Source organism: Dama dama, chromosome 17 (assembly GCF_033118175.1).
Source record: "Dama dama isolate Ldn47 chromosome 17, ASM3311817v1, whole genome shotgun sequence".
Lineage (NCBI taxonomy): Eukaryota > Metazoa > Chordata > Mammalia > Artiodactyla > Cervidae > Dama > Dama dama.
This window is the reverse complement of record NC_083697.1, coordinates 35,570,598-35,592,669: the sequence shown is the minus strand read 5'-3', so window position 1 is coordinate 35,592,669 and position 22,072 is coordinate 35,570,598. Positions and strand designations below refer to the sequence as shown.

The 22,072-nt window shown below is 41.8% G+C and overlaps 1 protein-coding gene across 2 annotated transcripts in view; it reads left to right on the top strand.

The window, feature by feature from the left end:
- BMPR1B (bone morphogenetic protein receptor type 1B) overlaps positions 1–17,218 on the top strand; it is an 80,718-nt gene extending 63,500 nt beyond the window's left edge. For both annotated transcript variants that reach the window (XM_061164374.1, XM_061164375.1), the window contains 4 exons: positions 375–672; positions 10,393–10,568; positions 13,833–13,963; positions 15,490–17,218. In XM_061164374.1, the coding sequence (XP_061020357.1) occupies positions 375–672; positions 10,393–10,568; positions 13,833–13,963; positions 15,490–15,615 (731 nt within the window). In that variant the 3' untranslated portion in view covers positions 15,616–17,218. The remainder of the gene's footprint in view (positions 1–374; positions 673–10,392; positions 10,569–13,832; positions 13,964–15,489) is intronic.
- Positions 17,219–22,072: the final 4,854 nt, after the last annotated feature.

The following is a 22,072-nucleotide window of genomic DNA, read 5'->3' as shown; positions in this document are numbered from 1 at the left end:
TTCCCAGGTGGCTCAGTGGTAAAGAATCTGCCTGCCAAGCAGGAGACATGGGTTCAATCCCTGGGTCGGGAAGATTCCGTGGAGAAGGAAATGGCAACCCACTCCAGTATTCTTGCCTGGGAAATCCCATGGACAGAGGAGCCTGGTCGGCTACCATCCATGGGGTCACAAAGAGTCAGACACGACTTAGCAGCTAAACTACAACAGTGATGGGTATTAATAATTTAATGTTATCATAAGCACAATCAGAAAACTCAATGAAATGCCAAATAAAAGACACCTATGACAGAGGACAATAGTTGAAAAAATGAATTATCCTGGTAGTATTTAGAAAACACGTAGCTTTCAACCCTTTTTGTCTTCTTTCCTTTTAGGCTTCATTGCTGCAGATATCAAAGGGACGGGATCCTGGACACAATTATACCTAATCACAGATTATCATGAGAACGGTTCCCTCTATGATTACCTGAAGTCCACCACCCTAGATACTAAGTCGATGTTGAAGCTAGCCTATTCCTCAGTCAGTGGCCTATGTCACTTACATACTGAAATCTTTAGTACTCAAGGCAAACCAGCAATTGCCCATCGAGATCTGAAAAGTAAGAACATCCTGGTGAAGAAAAATGGAACTTGCTGTATAGCTGACCTGGGCTTGGCTGTTAAGTTTATTAGGTTAGTATCAAGGTGAACAAATATACTTTTTATGGTTCTTTCTATCACTTTTTATAGATGATGCATTTTGTCGCTCAGGGCTTCTAGGATATTTAGTGGAGGAGGAATTTTGCTTTTTCTGGAGGGGAAAAAGAAGAAATGTCTTTGCAACAAATAAACAGTGTTTGGGTCAGTTCTATTGTTTCTAAGCTTATCAGTGACCTGACTTCAAGACACTGTTCATATAGGTTTGAGCTGTCATGAAGCTGTTAAGAAAAGAAGTTGCTATTGCCTGGGATTGTGTGCTCAGAATTCTGCATAACATTTGTAGATAGGAAGAGGTTTCAGGAAAGAGCTACGATTATGTAGTGATAAAGGCATTTTTTATGTGTTGTAAGAAAGATAACTTGCCTGCAAAGTATTCCATGAGAAATGTTAGGAATGAATAAGCAACACAGTGCCAGTACTCACCACTATAGCTTCTGCAGGACAGGCAAGAGGAATGCTCCAGAGCTGGGGTTCTGTTTTGCTTACCTTTGTTGTATTCATAGCAGCTCCTTTATCTTGTAGGATTTAATTAGAAAAATGATTCTTCTGCTTTGAAAACAAAACGAAATGAGTTTGCAAACTAGAAGAAAAGAGGGATCATCTTATACCTACTTTTTAAAAAATTCAATTTAGGCTCAGCTTTTATTAAATTATTGGACCTTCTTATGGATTTTTTTTTTTTTCCAAAGAGACTCTGTAAAATATGGAGAAGGACAGAAAGGAAAAGCCAAGGCAAAGAATAAAACTGATGAGAAAGGACTAAGGGATTGGTCTTTTCACCCAGAAGTAAAGATGGAGAGGTGATAAAATGATAAATCCTAAATATATAAAGGTCTTCACCAGTTAGAGGGTAGCAAATTTTGAAGTTCTTGGTCTTTAAAAACAAAGCAGGAGAAAATGCTTCGGATTGTAGATTCAAGTTAGAAATATGAACTGCCAGCTAATAAAGATGATTTGAATCTTCTCTCTCTTCTAAATTCTTTTTTCTGACCTACACCCTTTTTTAAGTCTCCTCTACCACAGGAAATTTCCCATGATGCTTCCCAAATTGCCAGCTTTTCTCCTTCCACCCCTGTGAAATTTCTCAAGAGTTCTAAAGAGTAATTTGCTTTCACAATCCAGTAATTCATGATATTTTGCAATTTGGCTTCTGCTCCGTCTCTTCTGAAGCTCCTTTACTGAAGGACAACACGGATTTTGTCACCAGAAGCCTTTTTCCCTGTCGGCCCACCTCCCCTCTGCCCACACCTCTCTTCCGCCTGTGTTCCTAATGTGTTTATTCCAGGTTCTCCTCCTTTCTCTCTATGGGTTCTGCTGTCTTTTTCTTAAATCTTTTCCCACTTCTCAGTTTCATGGTGCACGTGCTCTCTCTCTCTAGGTTCCCAGTTTTAGTGAATCCATTCTAAAATGTGAGGCACGCTTCCTTTGTTCCCTGAGTTTGTGATTGCTCAGTCGAATGAATTCTGTCTCTGTGATATTCCCACTGGAACTGGGCCAACTGGGGGCCTCCTACCATCTTTCTAGATTCTGGAGTAAAGCATTTTGTAGTTATTTCCTCTTTCCAATTTGTCTTTTACATACTGCTGCCAGATTTACTTTCTTGAAGCATAATTTTGGGCATCATCATAATTTCATCATTTCCTCTGGATTTGAGTTAAAATGTAATTTCTCTCAAACCTCTGAGTGTTTTTAATATGCTTTTATCTTTACCTGAATACCCAATATCCTCTTCTTTATTTTAGTAGCTACTACTTCTTAATTTTATCCTTTAGAACCCCTATTATTATTCCCTTACAAGCCTGACTTTCATTGAGTTTCTGTTGTATGGTTATCAGTGACTACCTTTCTGTCATTGTCACTGGAGACGAAGTTCCATGAAGGTAGATACCATGTTTTTCTTAAATTTACATCTCTAGTCTTTCCTTGGTGCTCATTATATAGGGGTTGCTTCAAAATTTTGTATAAAGCTTAAATGAATGATTCCATATGGACTATGGGATGAAGGGAAAAAGCATTTTTTTTCCCTCTTAGCTTCAGAGACTTTGCACATGCTGGATTAAATTCACCTTTCTATTTTTATGTCCAATTTATATGGACATAAAACTCTCCAATTTATATGCTTTATTTTGCAAGACTGAACTGATTTGTGTTTTTGCCACGTATACTCCATGTTTCCTACTGCTTTGCTTTTGACTAGACAACATATAGCTTGGAATACCCTTGCGTCTCCATGTTACTTAATCCAGTCTCAGAGTTACCTCTAAGTCACTTTACTCATCCCCTAGGTAGAAAGGATGACATCATCTCTTCTACTCCTGTGATAATTTTCTGACCCTTGTCTGCCTGACCCTGTAATTATTTTAGTGCATGCCTTGTCTTACCCTCCTTTTCATTGGGCATCTTGAGAGTCCATGTCATTACGTAATGTGTTTCTCATTTGACATGACATAGTGAGTTACCCATTAGAGATATTATTTTGAATCAGTACATGTTGGCAGTATCAAAGTAATTAAGAACTCATCTTCTTAATAGACCTTAAAAAAAACCAAGAAAATGAGTATCTATTATATTTCTGAAACTTAGTTCTCCTTAATGCTAATGGAAATGAACTAAATGAACTCTCAAGTTTCATGCAAACCCAGATATAAGAAGTGGAAGGAAATACATTAAGGGATAATTCAGAGATTTATTTGGCATATATTGGCTGTTTAATGGAGAGAGGAAGGATCTGAGGACACTGGCTCAGATGAACAACTGCCATAGCTATTGGATACAAAGACCTCGTGTGGCTAATTAGCACCTATAGGATCATTTGACATTGTGGGCCTCAGTTTCCTTTATATTAAATGGATGTTGAATTTGATCGTTGGAAATCCTTTTCGTGTTTTTATTTCATGTGTTTCAGAGGAACTTTGGTCTTCTCAATTTTTGAGCCTTGCTTTTAAACCTTGCTGTACACAGTTCTTTGGTTTTCGCTCTTCCTGACTCTCCTGTTGCGGGGGAGTGTGAAGCATACGTGCACAGATATTTATAGCATTGTACTACAAGTGGGGTCAAAGCTAACCCAGTGTTGAGTTCTCAAACCTCATACGTGAACTTCCTGTGAGAACTTAATCTTTACTGTGGTCTCTGTGTGCCAAGTATTCTCTCAGGCTTTTAAATCATTTGGGGGAGGTTTCCAGTGACGTTTGGAGAAGGCAATGGCAACCCACTCGAGTATTCTTGCCTGGAGAACCCCAGGGACGGCGGAGCCTGGTGGGCTGCTGTCCATGGGGCTGCACGGAGTCGGACACAACTGACGTGACTCAGCAGCAGCAGCAGCCGGTGACGTTCACAGAGGGTGGACGATGCGTCAGAGGTTTCCTGCTCGTGTAACTTCTTCATGCTGTATTGTCTTCTCCGTGCACACTCTTGAAAATGATGTCAGTGCTGTTGCCTCTCATGCCGAAGGGAGATGGAATCCGGGTGATGCCACAAGAGACACTCCCATTAACCTGAATCTCTCGGGATAAGAAAACAATGACACGTGGAATCTCATGAAGGAACTTATAGAGCTTTTCACCCTGCCCTCTGGAGGATCACACAGCCCCTCTGGTACTTCAGGGACAGAATGATATGTTTTCTTAGCGGGGGAGTAAGTCCTGCCTGGCTTACGGCCTTTCAGGTATTAAATTTTATATAGAACACCTACAGTGAAGACCGGGCTGTAACACACATCTCCAGATCGATGCCTGTCGAAATGTCCAAGTGCAGAGGAGATGGAGAGTCTGGCCCAGAAGGTTCTCAATGTTCTCTGTCTCTCAATGACATGTACACACCACTGCTTCTGGTGTGTATACTTAGTGGTTTTTGACAAAAGGGACATGGTTTCAGCCAGAGCCACAGACCAAGCATGGGTGGCAGCACGCCCAGTCAGGGTTTCTGCAGCCTCACCACCTTCTGTTGAAGTTTCCATGTCAAGGTTCTCTTTCTAAGAAACCCTGAGATGTCTCAGGGTTTACTCATAGGAGCAGTGAATTCTGTTGGAAGGTGCTGCAGAAAACCCTCCTCGCTGGTTAACATCTGCCTGGGCAGAGCTCCGCTCAACAAGTCAGTTCCATAGCTGTTTGCAAGATACAATAGGAGAGACGAAGGATGTGCATAGCCCCTTCTGAAGGCTCATGAGAATATTTCATGCTTTGGAAGGTCATTTTTGTCTTTCTAACAAGTGATCAGTATTCTCTGGTGTGGTTCATGTGTGGTTAATTTCTTTTTTTTTTAAATTAATTTATTTTTTTTCATTTATTTTTATTAGTTGGAGGCTAATTACCTTACAATATTGTAGTGTTTTTTTGCCATACATTGACATGAATCAGCCGTGGATTTACATGTGTTACCCATCCTGAACCCCCCTCCCAATGTGTGGTTAATTTCTTGCAAGAAATGTGTGGTAACATTTCTTGAAAGAATCCTGCTATGGATTCATAATTAGAAGCTTAATTAATATGAAAAAAATTAATATAAGGTTAAGATGGATATTATACTTTTAAATACCCACCTTATTCCCTGCCACTAAAATAAAATTCTTCTTTCTGCCCTTCTTCCAGTGCATGAGAGCCAAGAGTTTAAGGCACCCCCTGCTCCACTGAGTTGAAAGCGTGCTCAGGTTCATTCTCTGGCCTCTCAGGATCCTGGAAGGAGGCTCCACTTCCAGCCTTTCTGCACCCACAGGGGCTCTCTGATTCCTTTCCTCAGTTCTACCAACACCTGCAGTCTACACACCACTCTAGACACCAGTGTTGGGCCAGGAGAGGGACACTGCAGGCGGCTGCCTGGGTACAGGCAGTAAGAGGCTGCCCTGTTTGTAGACCATGAAACCCATTAAGATGATCTCCATGTGTGGAAGTTCATCTAGAGTGAATGCACACCACATTTTGATGGAGCATTTTTAGTTCTGCTTGCTAGAAATGTGTCTTTTCTATAATTTTCTCCAGTTTTTATTTAGGCTGTTCTGAGTCTTAGTTGTGGCATGCAGGATCTTTAGTTGTGGCCTGCAGACTTTTAGTTGCACCATCTAGTTCCCTGACTAGGGATCGAACCCAGGCCCCCTGCATTAGGAGTGGGGAGTCTTAGCCACTGGATCACCGGGGAGGTCCCTGACCAGTGTATTTAGAGGACTTTTGGTCTTCACAGCCTTATGTCTCTAACCTTAATCCTTGTCATGTATGTTTTTCTCGTTCCTGATCCTTCTGAGTTCTTATTTATATTAGTATTTTAAGTCTACAGGAAATATTAAAAATAATGAGGCGCCTGTAATTATTTAACAAAATCAATTAACAATAACAAATGTTAACAATTTGCCTTAGTTTTCTTTTTTTTTAAAGAAATGCACTGTTAAAGAGAGTCCTTTTGCATTCTCCTCCCTATCTTATCCCCCTTTTTCCTTCCAGAAGTAGCCAGTATCCTAGAGTTGGTATTTATATTTACTATGTGTGATTTTATAATTTTCACACACATGTGTATCTGTGGCCATCTCAGCACACAGAATTATTTTGTGGATTTGAAGTTCCTTTCTCCGACCCCACCCCCTTGTGCTGCATCCATCTTCTCTTGCCAACCTCGTCTCTCGGCCCTCTCATCCTCCACGGAAAAGGAAAGCAGAGACGGTGAGGCAACCTGCCCTCGGCTGCTGCTTCTCTGCCCTGGGCCCTTTCCTTCAGGTACTCACACCTGTCCTTAAAGATCTGCATCTTGTCCTGACGCCGGGCCTGGGAAGAACCCCTCTGACTGTACTTCCTGTCCCTTCTGCTGTCTTTGCTCTTGCTGCCCCAGTGCGAAGTCACTTTAATTTCTCTCTGTGACCTTGAAGAGGAATCCAAGTTCCATTTTTCTCTCCCCTTACTTGGAAACAGCTAAGATGATGTGACTGAATACCTGGGAGAGAAATGCAGTTTAATTACTTTCAAGTAGGAAAACCCTTCTGAGGGAAAAGGGACAGAGCTGGGTGTCTTGGAGAAACTGATGCTTCATAATGTTGGATGAAAATTACTTATAATTAGTATGTTTGTTCTTTAACATATAGTGCTGAAGGCTTTTGCCATTGGGTTGATAGTCCTGTACAAAATTAATTTGCTGAACAAAATGCAGTTTATCTTTCCACATGTCTGCAATGTTTCGTTTTATGGACTATGTATAATAGAGATTTTTAAGTTTTTCTTTAAATCATACATAGCAAAGTTTACTATTAAAAAACCTTTTCCTTCTTTCATTTAAAGTGTATTCCCTACTGCTGTGTGCAAGACACATGGTGAATGGAGACGGAATGGGGACCTGCTCTTTAGGGACAAACCCGATGATTATGATGTCACTCAGGGCTCAAAGGAGTTTACAGTCTTTGGTTGGAAGATGAATATTAATGAGATGCCACAAAGGAGAATATTTATTCAGATTCTTCTAGGGGAAGATGTTTATTCAGCTCTTCCAGGGGAGATAGTTATTCCAGCACTGGTGGGGAAGCACTTGGGATGGAGAGCGCAAGGTGGCGGAGGGACAATAGTGGCTGGCGTACTGTGTAAATCAGGAGCTGGTTTTGGAGCATTTGATGGACAAGCAAAGTCCTCAACTGAGTGTCTTCCATGTCTGAGGGAATGAGAGTCTAGAGACTCTGTCTAGTCTGGCCATCACAAATCCTAAGTCTGTTGTCCTCCAGTACCAATTATCTTTCAGTCTTCCCATAGATGTCTCCATGTCACGCATTCTGTTACCCCTTCTTGACCTCCCAAATCCAACTGAAACATTAAGGACTAAGTGTAAGAATGGAAAAGAATTGTCCAAAATTGTTACCAACTGAGGTCAGAGTATACCTTTGGCCTAAATGTACTCCTCTGGAGCCCATGTTCTTGGGAATGTTCTTGGTTTTCTTTCTCAGAACATGTTTTGGAAGATTATGTAAGCCATTCACCATCTTCTTTTCATCTGCAACCCCCCACGCTCATTTCTCTACATAGAACCCAGAATCCTCTATCCAACCCCAGCACTGTTTTCCTCTAATGATTCAAAGTTATAAACTATAGCACACACAGGTAACACATTAATGAAAAGCCTGCTCTGTGTTCACATGAGAGGTGTCAGTGGGTAGAAGAGGAGGAGAGAAATTGCTTTATAATCGAAGGGGGAGCCTTTGTGGCATCTTTTACATATGTTATTTTCCCACATTATCATTCGGCTCTTCTCTCTGGTGTCCCTTCCTTACTATGTACTATTTAGGTATACAGGTGACATTTTTCTATTGTGTCCTGCTGATAAATGCTGTGATTCATATTTTATACTCTTTCAAGTCTTAGAAAAAAGCCTAGAGCACTGAGACCTACATTTGCTGATGGAAAGGAGTATGAACTCTTTTTATTTTTTCATTTTAAAAAGTTTCCTTTAACTCTTATTTTAGGAAAATGGGCTCCTTCAGAGTTGTTGCTTTTAAAAGATCTCGTGGGGCCTAATGAATATCCTGGCGACACATCTGGTAAAATTGCTTTAGCTGAAGAATTTTAGATGGAAGTGAATTTTAAAAGGTTGTGAGAATGAAGCTTTATAAGGTTTAGTAAATGTTAACAGTTTTGAGATCTGCAGAGGGACAACTGCCACCCTTTAGATTTTCCCAATGATACTATATGTTTTATGTTTTTGAAGGTAGAGACTGAGGCAGTGAGATCTGACCTCGAGTTGTTGTTTTTTTTTTTCCCCCAAAAGCCATTTTGTTGTCGTTCAGTCACTCAGTCCTGTTCAGCTCTTTGTGGCTTCATGGACTGAAGCACCCTAGGATCCCCTCCACCATCTCCCAGAGTTTGCTCAGGCTCATGTCCATTGAGTCGGTGATGCCATCCAACCATCTCATCCTCTGCCGCCACCTTCTCCTTTTGCCTTTAATCTGTCCCAGCTTCAGGGTCTTTTCCATTAAGTCCGCCCTTTGCATCAGGTGGCCAGAGTATTGGAGCTTCAGCATCAGTCCTTCCAGTGAATATTCAGGACTGATTTCCTTTAGGCTTGACTGGTTTGATCTCCTTGCAGTCCAAGGGGCTCTCAAGAGTCTTCTTCCATACCACAATTTGAAAGCATCAGTTTTTTTGGCGCTTAGCCTTCTTTATGGCCCACCACACACATCTATCCTTGACTACTGGAAAAATCATAGCTTTGACTTTACAGACTTTTGTTGGCAAGATGATGTCTCTGCTTTGTCATGTGCTGTCTAGGTTTGTCATAGTTTTTCTTCCAAGGAGCAAGCATCTTTTAATTTCATGGCTGCAGTCACCCTCTGCAGTGATTTTGGAGCCCACAAAAATAAAATCTGTCACTGCTTCTGTTTTTCCCCTTCTGTTTGCCATGAAATGATGGGACTGGATTCTATGATCTTAGTTTTTTGAATGTTGAGTTTCAAGCCAGCTTTTTCACTCTCCTCTCTCACCCTCACCAGGAGGCTCTTTAGTTCCTCTCTACTTTCTACGATTAGAATGGTATCATCTGCATATCTCAGGTTGCTGATACTTCTCCCAGCAATCTTGATTCCAGCTTGTGCTTTGCTAAATTTGCTGTTGTCTGTGATGCAGTGTGATGAACGTGGTGTTTGATATATGCAGCTGTTTTCTGCATTGAGGAAAAAGAACAAACATATCAGTGTTGGAGAGTGAGTGGAGTCTGATAAAAAGAAAAAGAAAAACTCTTGGGAATCAAGAGAAAGGAAGGTTTATCACAGATTAGTTTCTAGAGACTTCAGTTTAATCATGAGTTTTGTTGTTGTTGTTGTTAATCTTTTCTGTTTTGCAGTTGATTCATCCATCAAAATAAGGGTTCATTGCTCCTTATTTCCACTAGTTTCTTTTGAGCTGTGGGACTTGTTGAACTTGTGATGTGTGCTTAGCATTGTGCTGGCAGTAATGTTACATGTCTCCTCTCATTAATTGTCAGCTTCTCAAGCAATCATAGTTTGGCAGCTTTGCCAAGTGGGTTCACAGCTCTGGCTCCAGCTCACTGCACTGAGACCGTGGTTCCCACATGCCAGCCTGCAGAAGACTGTCCTTCCATCAGGAATTTTCTCCCTGTCTATGCAGAATAATAATTAATAGATCATGTTGTGAAATCATCTGGAAGCTAAAGATAGTATATTCAGTTATTTTCCTTTTTGTTAAAAAATACATGTTATTTGGTTTATGAAATAATAATGCTAGTAGAAATCCTTTTTATAGATTTCTGCTTATCAAAGTAAAACCTTTGCAAATCTTCGCTGACCCTCTCCTCCTGTCCCTTCTTACTTGTTTGTAGCTGCAAAAGCCTCCCAACACTTGGTCTAAGAAATACTATCTCAAATAAACCAAATTCACACGTGCACCTGCCAGTTTTAAGGGCTAAGCTGTTAACATATGAAGAGAAGGACGGTAATTTTGACATTGAGTAGGTATTTATTAATAGCAGTAATTTGGAGTTTACATTGATCTTGTGGCAGTGCTATCTTATACGTTGCAGCTTCATTCTGACTGTCACCTTCGTTGGGTTTTGACCTGTGAATATCGAACTTTTGGCAAGAAATATTTTTTAGGGAAATGTTATGCTTTGAAAAGATATCCTTTCTCACCTTTCACTAAAGCCCCGAGTTAGGAATCCCCTGACCTGTCATTCATTGGTCCTCTTGAAAGCTGATGGCGCTTTGCCTGACTCTCTCCTTAGTGACACGAATGAAGTTGACATACCACCCAACACTCGAGTTGGCACCAAGCGCTACATGCCTCCCGAAGTGCTGGATGAGAGCTTGAACAGAAATCACTTTCAGTCTTACATCATGGCCGACATGTACAGTTTTGGACTCATCCTTTGGGAGGTCGCTAGGAGATGTGTATCAGGAGGTAAGTGACAGTGACATTGCTGGAGCTGCTGCAGATCCTTTCTTTTGGTCAGAAATCAGAGTCACTGTATTGTTTACTAAATCAGATTTGACTTGATTTTCCCCTTTATGTTGATGCGATCACAGTCCTCCCAGAACATGGTGTTTAACGTCTTAGAACTGAGTCTCTCTTAGGCACACTGTCAACTTCCTCTTGCCTTTTCAGAGCTCACTGCCTTCTACCGTGTATATTGTCTCCTTTCTCTCTTGAACTTTTCCTCCAGCAGTTAACTCCATCAAGTCAAACCCCCTTTCTACCCCTTCCAGCTTCTGGCCCCGGCCCTAACATCAGTGACCCCTTCCCTCTGGCTTCCTCTGTACAGATGAAGGGAGCCACATCAGTGTGGGGGGACACCCATTGTTTAAGCCCCTAATTCTTGAATTTCTATGATATGTCCTCATAAACCAGTTTGAAAACATCAGTTTGTATCAAAAGGAAATTAAAGCATAAGAATGTCATTATTGTTCATGATAGCTTTTCTATCAACATAAGGATTCCTTAGTAAAACGAAGAAAAGATTTTTTTAAATATTCAGAGGTAATATTTTTGTAGTGTTTTGTTTACTGCTGCATATGCTCTTAGGTAGATTTGAACATCTTTTAAGTGAGGAGCTGAGTTGCAGGCTCTTCAGTATCATGTGCCCTGTTTATGCCTCTATTTTTGATTGTGCTGGTTCAGAAGGCAACATTGCTGCCTTTCCTCATGATGGCAGGTTCCTCACTTTCACAAAAATTTGAGCTTATCCAGGGATCTGATAGTGCAGCAGGCACTTAACTAGTACAGGAAATTTTTTCTTGGACCTGCCATTTATTTATGAACCTTCGTTACTAAATTTTTCTTTGCTTCTGTTTTCTTATTGTCCTAAGGACTTGAATGATTGTATCTACCTCAGATGGTGGTTGTGAGGTTTCAATGATTGTAAAAAAAAAAAAAAACCAAAAGAAAATAAAAAGAAATAAAAAAAAAAGAATTAAAACTGCCTGGCATATAAAGAGCACTCAGTGCACACTAGCTATTATTTTTAATTTTCATTTTGGTTGGTAGAGACTTAACTTACATTTAGAGTCATATTTAAATATGAAGGAGAAACAGTAAACCAATAGGTATTTACACTTTCATAGAAAGATCATCTTCAATAATGCCTTCTAATCACTCTGGGAACTCTGTGCCTCTTGTAAGCAGTTTAAAATAGAAAACTTTCCCTTTAAAATAAGAGAAGTCTTTAGGCCAAAAAGAAAGTTTCCTAAACAGATATTTTATAAATCTCCTTTCGTAATTATGATTTCATGCTTTATTAAGAGTAAACGAGTCTATTTTTTAATAATATGCTTACACTTATTTTTTTATTAAGATAGGTTTACAGTAGTTTAAGGAGTAGTAGAGTGTAGATTACTTTTCTAATTATGTTTCATGAACGTCTAAAGTGAAGAGGGCTACAAGAAGCCTTTATTTGGAAGCTTGTGGACAGGAAGACAGGAACCGTGATTCTCTACTTAGGAAACAATCCAGCCTTATGTAAACAGCAGAGTATTAATTGCTTTTCTAGGGCTATCTCTGCCTGTGGGGGTTGGAGAGGTACTAACATGTTCCTTGTCTCCATATGAGATTGATGTATATTTGTCTCTGCCTAAGACCAACTGTATGGTATCGGGCAAGTTACTTAATCCTTCAAAATCAACTTTACTCATCTGTATAGTGCTATCTTATAGTTTTGAGAATCTAATAAGATAAATTATAACACATACTGTTCGTGCCTTGCAGATCATAGACTCTCAGCAGATGAGTTTCTTTGCTCTTCCAGAGGAGAAAAACCCAGAGATTCTATTCTCTAACACTCTCCTTTATGAAGATACTGGAAGTTTGGGGGCTTATCTTTCTAGTCCGGATGCTTTTGGGTGAAGCAGACACATCCAGGTATAGGCCTTTCAGACTTTGGGAGAAAAGAGGAAGTTTTGAAGTTTCAGACACAAAGGTAGCAGATGTGGAAATTTTTGATAATGTCATTGCATGATAAGGAGAGAGGAGTAAGGCCTAGAGTGCAAAGACAGACTCCTATGAATTGATAATTTTGTGTGGTTGGCTCTGTCTGTGGTGGTCTATACACCTACCCCGCCACCCAAGTATCAGTCCAGCCAGGTAAGGCACTAGCATTAGGCACTAAGGAAAATCTGAGATGAATGAGATCAACATCATCCTTGCTCTCAAGATTTCCAGAACCATCATCTTGAGAATTAGGAAGGGGAATGAAGTGAGCGTCTCCTGTCCAGGAGACCTTTGCTTTCATTGTCTTATGTGGAGATGTCATACAGCAGAAGGAATTAGTAACATAGTTAATACATATATTTTTGATCTGTAATCTCAGCAGGGGACAGAATAAATGGGAGTTGGAGTGATCTGAGAAAACTTTTGAAACTTCTGGTCCTTCATGATTATAAATGGGTTTGAGTTTACAAGAAAGGACATCATAAAGTGTTAGTCACTCAGTTGTGGGGCTCTTTGCGACCCCCATGGACTACATAGCCCACCAGGCTCCTCTCTCCATGGGATTTTCCAGGCCAGAATACTGGAGTGGGTTGATCTTCAGGGGATCTTCCCAACACAGGGATCAAACCCACATCTCTCATGTCTCCTGCATTGGCAGGCAGATTCTTTATAACTAGCACCACGTGTAATACAGTATTTTAAATTTTTAGTGTGCAAGAATACATTCTGATGATTAAGCAGAAAAAAATGTACATCTGACATTTTGTTCAAGTAGGATACACTGCCAAATTTATTATGAGATTCATAATCTCATATTGCAGTAATAGAAATAGTTACATATTGTGCATAATGAGTTTGGGGTGTGCCTGCCAAATTTGCACAAGATTTAATATAGATTTTTAAAATTTTGGCACAGAGTACAAGAGCCTTTATAAAATCAGAAGTAAATTTGAGATGTTTGTTTACTTAGGTTTTGGAAGTTAGAAAAAAGGCCTGAAGGTGTATAATAATGTTTCCTTGTGCTTTTTATTCATTTTTAAAATATTGTGTCATTTGGGCCCATTTTTTTCAAGGTTGGTGGGTTTTTGTGTTTGTGGCTTTTTTTTTTTTTTTTTTTTTGCTGTTTTTCCACCTGAACTTGTCTTTGGTACTGATAGAAATTTTCTCTGAGAACAGTTTGTTTGTTAGACTTTTATTTCCTCTTCACAGAAAATAACAACCTTATTAAAATTGTATTTTCAGGTATAGTGGAAGAATATCAGCTCCCCTATCATGACCTGGTGCCCAGCGACCCCTCTTACGAGGACATGAGAGAGATCGTGTGTATCAAGAAGCTGCGGCCCTCCTTCCCCAACCGGTGGAGCAGCGACGAGGTGAGGTTGGAGGTCACCGTGTGGCCATCACCAGTGTCAAAACAGACTTTTCTCCTTTTGCCACAATTCCAGATATTTATTGCAGGAATGCGTCTTCTCTGTTGGGACGGTAAGGGTGCATCATGGCAGCAATTTATAGGGAGATAAATTGCAGTATGTTACATTATCTGTTCCTTTCTCCTGTTTGATTTTGCTGCTTCCAAAATATATTGAATGGGTCAGTGTTTAGCTGACATAATTGATAACATGATTTCATTTATTGGTGATGTCCTGACACATGCATAGAGGCTGTTACTTCTCCAAATGTGTGTGTGTGTAAAACATCATGAATTTTCTCCGTGACAGACTCACATGCAGCATTCTCTCATATAATGAGAGAAGAGGTAGGCGTCTGAAGAATTGGGTTTTCTGTGCGCAGAAGTGGTATGAGGTGACCTCGGTGAGGCACCTGACTGTGCTATGGATCTCCTTAATGAGGATGACGTGATGCTGTGGGAACAAACCCACACTCAGCCGGGCTCCGAGTGTGTCCTGGTGAAACCTACAGAGGTCTGAGAGGAGCCGCCCAGAAGGACGAAGTGAGCCGGCCAGCCTTGCCTCTCCTGCCCGCTCTGCTCCTTGCTCACCCCTTCTCCATCCGCCCTCTGAACCTCTAGACCCCACAGACCTGGAGTGTCTGGCGGCCCTCGGAGGAGTGCCACATTCAGAGAGGAGTTTGAAGCATCCCTTAAAAAAAAAAAAGTATCCAAGCTAGTACAGACAAATGGACAGAACACTGTTTATAAACTAATTCTTCAGTGTTAATTGCATTTAAAAATAACTTTTGGTTCTTTGGTTTTGTGGCCAGTTACTGAAAGGCTAAATAATACATATGTTTCCCAGTGAGCTATGCAGAAAGCTTTATGAGATGCTGGAGTTTATATTATTTTGAAGGTGGTTATGGGCATTGATATTGCTCAGAGTCCCTTCACTGAGGATTTCTAATGACGCGAAATGGTGCTTTTCAACAGGAAGGCCAATAATTGACGTGCCACAGGAGAACACAGGAGAAACTGTAGTGAGGCTGTGCACAGGTCATTAATCTCGTTAAATGGTACAGTGTGATGCTGTTATTGTAGCGGACAGCTATGATTGAGGAATAACCATGTTTGTTTGACTAGTATGGAATTAGATAAAAGATTTAAGCTCTTCAGGTGTTAGAGACAGTCCAGGAGTGTGCAGCGAAATACAGGCTCCCTGGGTATTTTTGTATTTGTTTAATCTGACTTCAAAGACACTCTTCTACAATCAGCAAAGCCACCTGCTTGCTCCTATCACAAGGAAGACATGAAAATTTGTTTTAGTCCTTTAAGATTTGCACGAGAAAGGAATTTTTATGGAATTTTATGCCTACATGGTTTTAAGACTATCTTTTAAAAGTACGTTCAAATTTCAGAAACCCAGAACTAAAAGCCAGGATCGAGTGCCAGCCTTACAGATCGTACATTTCTCAAGTGTAAGTCCAGTTTTCCTTTTCCTTCCTGCAGTGTCTCAGGCAGATGGGGAAACTCATGACGGAATGCTGGGCTCACAATCCTGCCTCAAGACTGACAGCCCTACGGGTTAAGAAAACACTTGCCAAAATGTCAGAGTCCCAGGACATTAAGCTCTGAGGCAAGAATAAGTGTCTCTGGACAAAGCCAATAGATATTCTTCTGTTTGTGGGCAGAGCAAAAGATGTTCCAGAAGCATCCACAGTCCAAGCCTCGAACATCCTCCTGCTCCCCAGAGGGTATTTTCTTACCTCTCAGGGAGCAGCCTGGACAAACAGAAGTTTCCAGAAACACAGATTCCTCGTGTCTGTCTATAGGAGAGAGAAACTGCCTGGGTAATTTGTTCAAGATATGATGCATGTTGCTTTCTGAGAAAGCCCTGTATTTGGGGATTGCCTTTCATTTTTTCCTCAAAAGATAATTTTGCCAAAATAAAAATGTAAATGTTTCAAGGTTTATACTATTTTAGTTTAAAGAATAACAACTAAAGTTCTTCCCAGAAATTCTGCTGGAAGGTAAATTAAAATATGTGTTTCCATTGGTAAAATTTTGTTGCACTCTACCAACCAAAAGACAATCGTTGAAGCCGGAGAACTGAATGGAGCTCATCTTAAAAGCCCCCGACATGCCCCTGCCTCCTCAGACCACTCTGGCCAGCCCTGTGCTGGGGCAGCCGCAGCAATGTGAATGCACCTGGGTGCGGGCACCGCCTGGGTGGGACCACCTCTGGGGATTCCCTCTCGTGACCTTCTGCAGCTTCAGAGGATGTGGGACAAATGAAGGTTTTATGTGACTCTACTAGAAGTAAATGTTAACACTGTTCTTCAGAACCACTTTGTATTTCTGATTCTGTTAAGTTTTTTCTTTCATTAAACACAAAGCTTTTTTTGTGTGTGTAGGAAGTTGAACCCCTGCCTGCTTTTGATCTCTCAAATGAAAGGATCAATATTAGGTAGAGTGGCTGTCAGTTGTGTCGAAGACAAGGCGCTTTAAAACAGAGCTAATTTGCTCTTGTGCTGTAAGAAGATGGTGTCGAAAAGGCAGGCGGTGAGGGTAAAGGTGCACGTGGCTTGTGTCTTAGGAAGAGGCCTCGGGCGCACGAGGGGAGAGGTGTGCACGACTCACTGTGTGCAAAGACGGTTTCTTCTAGTGATCACCTGCCTTTTCTCTGTCTGACTTTAGAGGAGAGGAAAGTTATGTCAGGTTAACTGAACTCATTTTAATTTTAAATTAGATAAATACAACCTCCAAATGGAACAGCAGAGGAATGCTAGTGGAGACCACCAGATACTATGGCTGTCGTGACTTATTCTAGAATAGATACAGATGGAGGATGTAAGTCTTAGGTGATAGCGTCACATCTTAGGAGTGCTGACTCAGATTATTTTATCTTCATGACGTTCAACTCACTTTTTAATTTATTATTGTTTTCTTCTCCGTGGCACTTGTGCAGAACATCTCTCCACCTATTCAGTTATGTAGGCATAAAAACTTTTGAGCAGCAGGAGTCAAATCCTTGACAGGGCCAGTATCCCTTAGCAACAGGAGCATAATAAAGGGTACAATTGTACACCTCTAAACCTTATTCGTTTGCTTCCTGACTGTGGTTTTCTTTTGCTTCTTAGAGTTCTGTAGTGTTTAGCAAAGAATTGGGAAGCCCCTCCTCTCTGCTCTTTAAAAAAAAAAAAAAAAACACAGCAATTCTGTTCTTTCCAGAATACTCCAGGGGGCAGTGTTTTATAAGACATTTTCATTTCCCCACTTGGTGGCTGAAGGATGGAGGGTTTTTGGAAATGTGAGAGCTGCACGAAAAATGAGAAAATATTTTCCTCACTTCTGAAGTGAGCTTGCAGCTGGTGACTGGTTCCTCCAGAAAGCATCCAAAGGCAGAGGCCAACTATGAGCTGTGCTTGCCGTCTGGGAGAAGCAGTGTTCTGTATGCAGCATTCACTCCCCAGCACTTCAGAACCACAGCTCCTTTGTGACAATATTTTCTTAATCCTTGAATATGGAAAAAAAAAAGTTTCAGCTTTTTCAAAGATTAAAAACAGTTGGTTCCAAATATAATTATGATTAGAATGCTGCTTTTACTGATATTAAGATAATCTGAACAATAGTGTAAGTGTTTCCTTTTCTTATGTCAAATATTCTTTGTGATTGCTTAGAAGGAGTATGTGGCTAAAGCTAAGTGTGATAATCGTCTGAGCCTAGGAGAGAAACTTCAGTGCATCTAATCAGATCATCTGCAAAACAAATAAGTAAACGTTTATGTCTGTTAAGTGGGGACATGTTTGTGTTTCTTGATTTTCCCTAAATTTAGGTGATGTTTGGGCTTAGCGCTCAGGTAACAAAGTGGTTTTGTTTTTAATAAGTTCTTATACATGGATGACTTCAAATCAGAATATACTGTGGAAAGGTGATGATTTGAAGGTAAACAGATTTCTAGGGAGGTGTTGGTTCCTGTGAAAAATGGGAAGAAATTAAGATAGTGTCCAAATTTCTTTCATATAATTTGTTTGGTTGCTTTGGAAAAATGGATAGCTTACTTTCTAATTCCCAACATGGTATACTCACTATGGACATTTAAAAATTATTCCTGGTATACTTAAAAAGACACATTAGTTATTGTTGTGTTTTAATGAAATAAGAATTTATTTATGAATAGATTTTTTTTTTCTCTTACCAAAATCCACCTCACTTAGGAAATATTAAATTGTTCTTAAAGAGACTACCTACTCACTTCCAAATTATTAATTTTGATTTTTAAATTTCTGGTAGCTCAGAAGTGAATTTTATTTTTTTGTTTTGTCTCTCAATAGAATAGTGGGGACCTGGAAATAATGTAGATGATTGCTTCCTTTCAGGATGATTTCAAAGACTAAAATTTTCTCCTAACCTTTTCCCTGCAAAGGAGTCCTAAAATATTACTTGTTAGCTAATATAAGTTTGTATGCTAAGATATTTGGGTTTATAGTTTATGTATGTGTGTATATTATATAAATATATGTATATATAAATATTATGTTCAGTTTGGAGTCCGGCACAGCTCCATTATGTGGATTAGAGAGTAAAATATTATGGATGATAAAGTACTAAGTAAAACGTAATATTTATTTATAAAAGGGTGTAGATTGTTACATCACAGGCAGCAGTGCTATGAACATTGCGTGTTAGGAGACAGGTCTCTGACCTCCTGAAACGCGCTGCTCAAAAGACACTAGTGACCATTCTTTTTATTCTCAGAACAAAACTTCTTATAACATATGCTAAGATTTTATTTACAGGGAATTCTTCGACATGTTTCAATTGCTGTGTAGTCAGGTAGAGCAAGTACTGAATAATGATTGACTTTCATGTTTCTAGAGTCATGCATATTCATTAGAAGTGACAGTGTTTTGTGTTGTTGGTCTGTCCTTCTTTGTTGGTAGGTGGAAAGTCACTGAAAGGAGTACAGTTTTTAAACTTGAATAATTCTGTAGTTACAGCTCCTTAGACAACTCGGTCACATAGCCGTGGGAATGAAAGAAGGCATCAGAAGTGACTTAATTTAGAACTTAGGATTCCTTTTGTAAAACAAAACAAAACAAAAAACAATGCCATATTTTTTGGAGAAAAGTTAGACTATATAAGGGATTTTGTTGTCTGTTTCAAAAGAAGACTCATTTGTGTTCTTTTGGGGAACCAGTGCCTTACTGAATTTGTATATACTGTAATTATTCAGAACTAGGGAACAAACAATTGTATTTGTTACAAATTGTATATGGCTTTGTTTTAACATTCCCCCTAATAAAATGGTTTCATTCTCCCCTTGGAAAGAACATGTCTGTTGTCTTACATAGTTGTGCCTTTTTTCTGTCTCTCAAAATGTCACACTGTAACAGGCAGGAGAGGCAGCCATGAACAGCAATGCAGGTGAGTGTGTGCCCTGGGGGCGGGAGAGCAGGACGAGAGGTCTGATGGCTCCCAGGTTGTCTGTAATTAGGAGGCGCAATCATCTGTTGAGAGTGAGAGGAAAGGAGGGGACATTGGTGACAGGTCCCAGGCAGATGCTACAGGCAGTGCCGAGGGCCCCGTCGAGCTGGAGGAGGCAGACTGTGGCTGGTGACCAGTGTGTGGCCGCTGGGCCACCAGACAACCGGCGTGTGAACCTGGGCCCCCGCATTCTCCCCGCACTGTCAGGGTAGGCCTGTTTTGACCACTTGAAGACTCAGCTTCTTCCCCTTGAAGACAAGAATATTAATCTCTGCTGCATGGAGTGGTTCTGAAGATGAAATAATCCATGCCATGCCCCAAGCATTAGGTGAAGCACTCGACTATTACTAAATATTAGCTATTATTACAAATTCCCTGTGCTACTCTTCTATGTATTAATAGTTTTATGGTTTTATTTTTTTCTATCAGGAACCGAGATGTAGGCCCGGAGACTGCGACAGCTGGTTTCATTTCAGGTGGGAGTTACCAGGCATATGCAGCAAGAGGCCCTGGAAAATAAGATTTATCATCAAGGGAACAGCTGACGTGGTCCGGAGGAGGGAGGGGGTTAAAGAGGAGGCAGGTGATAGGTCCAAAGAAACTAGGTCAGAGGGCAGGGAACTAGGCTGGGGTCGAGGTGGTGTGTTTGCAGTTACTGAGAAAGAGGCTGTGTTCAGAATCAAGATTTCAAAGAGTGAGTCACAAGACCAAGGACAGGCTGAAGGTGTGCTCACAGGGGTGGATGGATTTATTCACGGACAAGATGATTGGTGATGACACATGCATGCCAAAGCCAGGTCGTTGGATCTGTCTTTGTGGATTTTGAAGCCCTCAAGGTGGTGGTGGTCTAATGACATGAAGATTGTGAAGCAGGATTCACCAGAGCCACTGGGGGATGGGGGCAGAGGCTGGGACAGAGGCTGGTGGGGCTGACGGCCTGATGTACAACAGAGTGGGCATTCATGCCAGAGCAGCGACCCGGAAGCAGCGCCCCAATGGTAGGGGAGAGGCTCCATCCTTACCCCCGACTGTGAAGTCCGTGGGGCGTGGAGCAAACAGGTTGTTGCTGTTGTTTCTGAATCAGTGTCCCCCAGAGTGGAGACAGCCGTCTGCAGAGGGAGAAGGAACATGTTCGGGTGTCTGTCCATGGACTGGGAATCCTGGAGGCCAGAGTGAAAAGTTTGATTTCAAGGCCATCCAGGGGTGGCTTAGACAGTAAAGAATCTGCCTGCAGTGCGCGAGACCCAGGTTCTATCCCTGGATTAGGAACATCCCCTGGGGAAGGGAATGGCAACCCACTCCGTAGTATTCTTGCCTGGAGAATGCCATGGACAGAGGAGCCTGATGGGCTACAGTCCACAGGGGTGCAAAGAGTCAAACGTGACTGAGCAGCTTTCACTTTCTACTTTCACAGTGGAGACTGGATCCCGAGAGAGGAGACCCAGAGCCGTGGGGGCACCGGGAGCACAGGCGGGCTTGCATCTCAGTTCCCAGGGGCTCCCGGGTGTGTGACTGGCTGCGCTGAGTCAGCTGCAGTAATGCCAGGAGCGTTCACCCCAGCATGGGGGTTCAGATGGATGTAAGTCATGTGCATGGTTTTCATCTTCTCAGTTGCCTAGGAGTACATAGTCTGAGCCCCAGACTTCTTCCCTGTAAACTGAGACCACAGCCCACCTCACGGGGCTCTGAGGAGGAACAGATGAGGGGAGCATGGGCGTCTGTGTGGCTCCACTCCAGGCACATGGCAGGTGCTCATAAATACTGCCTTTCCTCACGGACGTTAATTTTACAGGATGTGAAGCTGGCAACGTGTGAAAGTAGCCGGAGTCTGCAGTGGGGACACCCTCTCCCACGCTGTCTGCACCCCACTCCCAGATGATGTGGGCCTTCCTGGACTCAGAGACAGAGATGTTCGCCCCAGCTGAGGCGGACAGCATCTTCGCTTGCCCTGGCCACTTTTAAGGTGCATGCTTGGTGGGTCCTTCCCGTCACTGCCGCAGAGCACCGGTGATCCTGCTCTCGGGACCTTTGTTCCTATGAAGCAGTGCCTCCCCAGCTTGTGCTATTAACTGGCTGTAGGGAACTCTGGGGCTGATGAGGGTTCTGTTCCTGGGCCACGTGCCAGAGCTTTCCAGTGACACAAACCCAGAGAGGGGCTTGGGTAGCCTTCCTCCCCAACTCGGAAAATGTCTGTGTGTTTTGCGGGGTACACTTCTCCCGACAGCAGCCCCAGCCACCAAAGCTCCACAGCAGGGCTCACGGGATGGCCGTGGGCTGAGCCTGTGCCGCTGTATGCTGTCTGTGAAGTGCCGTCTCATTCTTTATGGAGTGTCCATTCTTTAAATGGCACTAACGTCTCAACCACGGCGCCCCCTTCTCCCTTCTGTTTTACCAGGACTCTGGTTGACCCCGTGCCACCAGTTCCTCAGCGCTGACCCACAGCTGGCTTTGTGACCCGAGTCTTGGATGGTCTTAAGTCAAGGGACAGTATTGTCAGGACAGGTCCAGTTACTCACAGGCTCTGGCGGCCAAGGCGGAGGGACAGGAATGGGCAGGAGCCTCCCCTCTCAGAGCAGCTCCCTCACAGGATGAGGCTGCCTCAGAG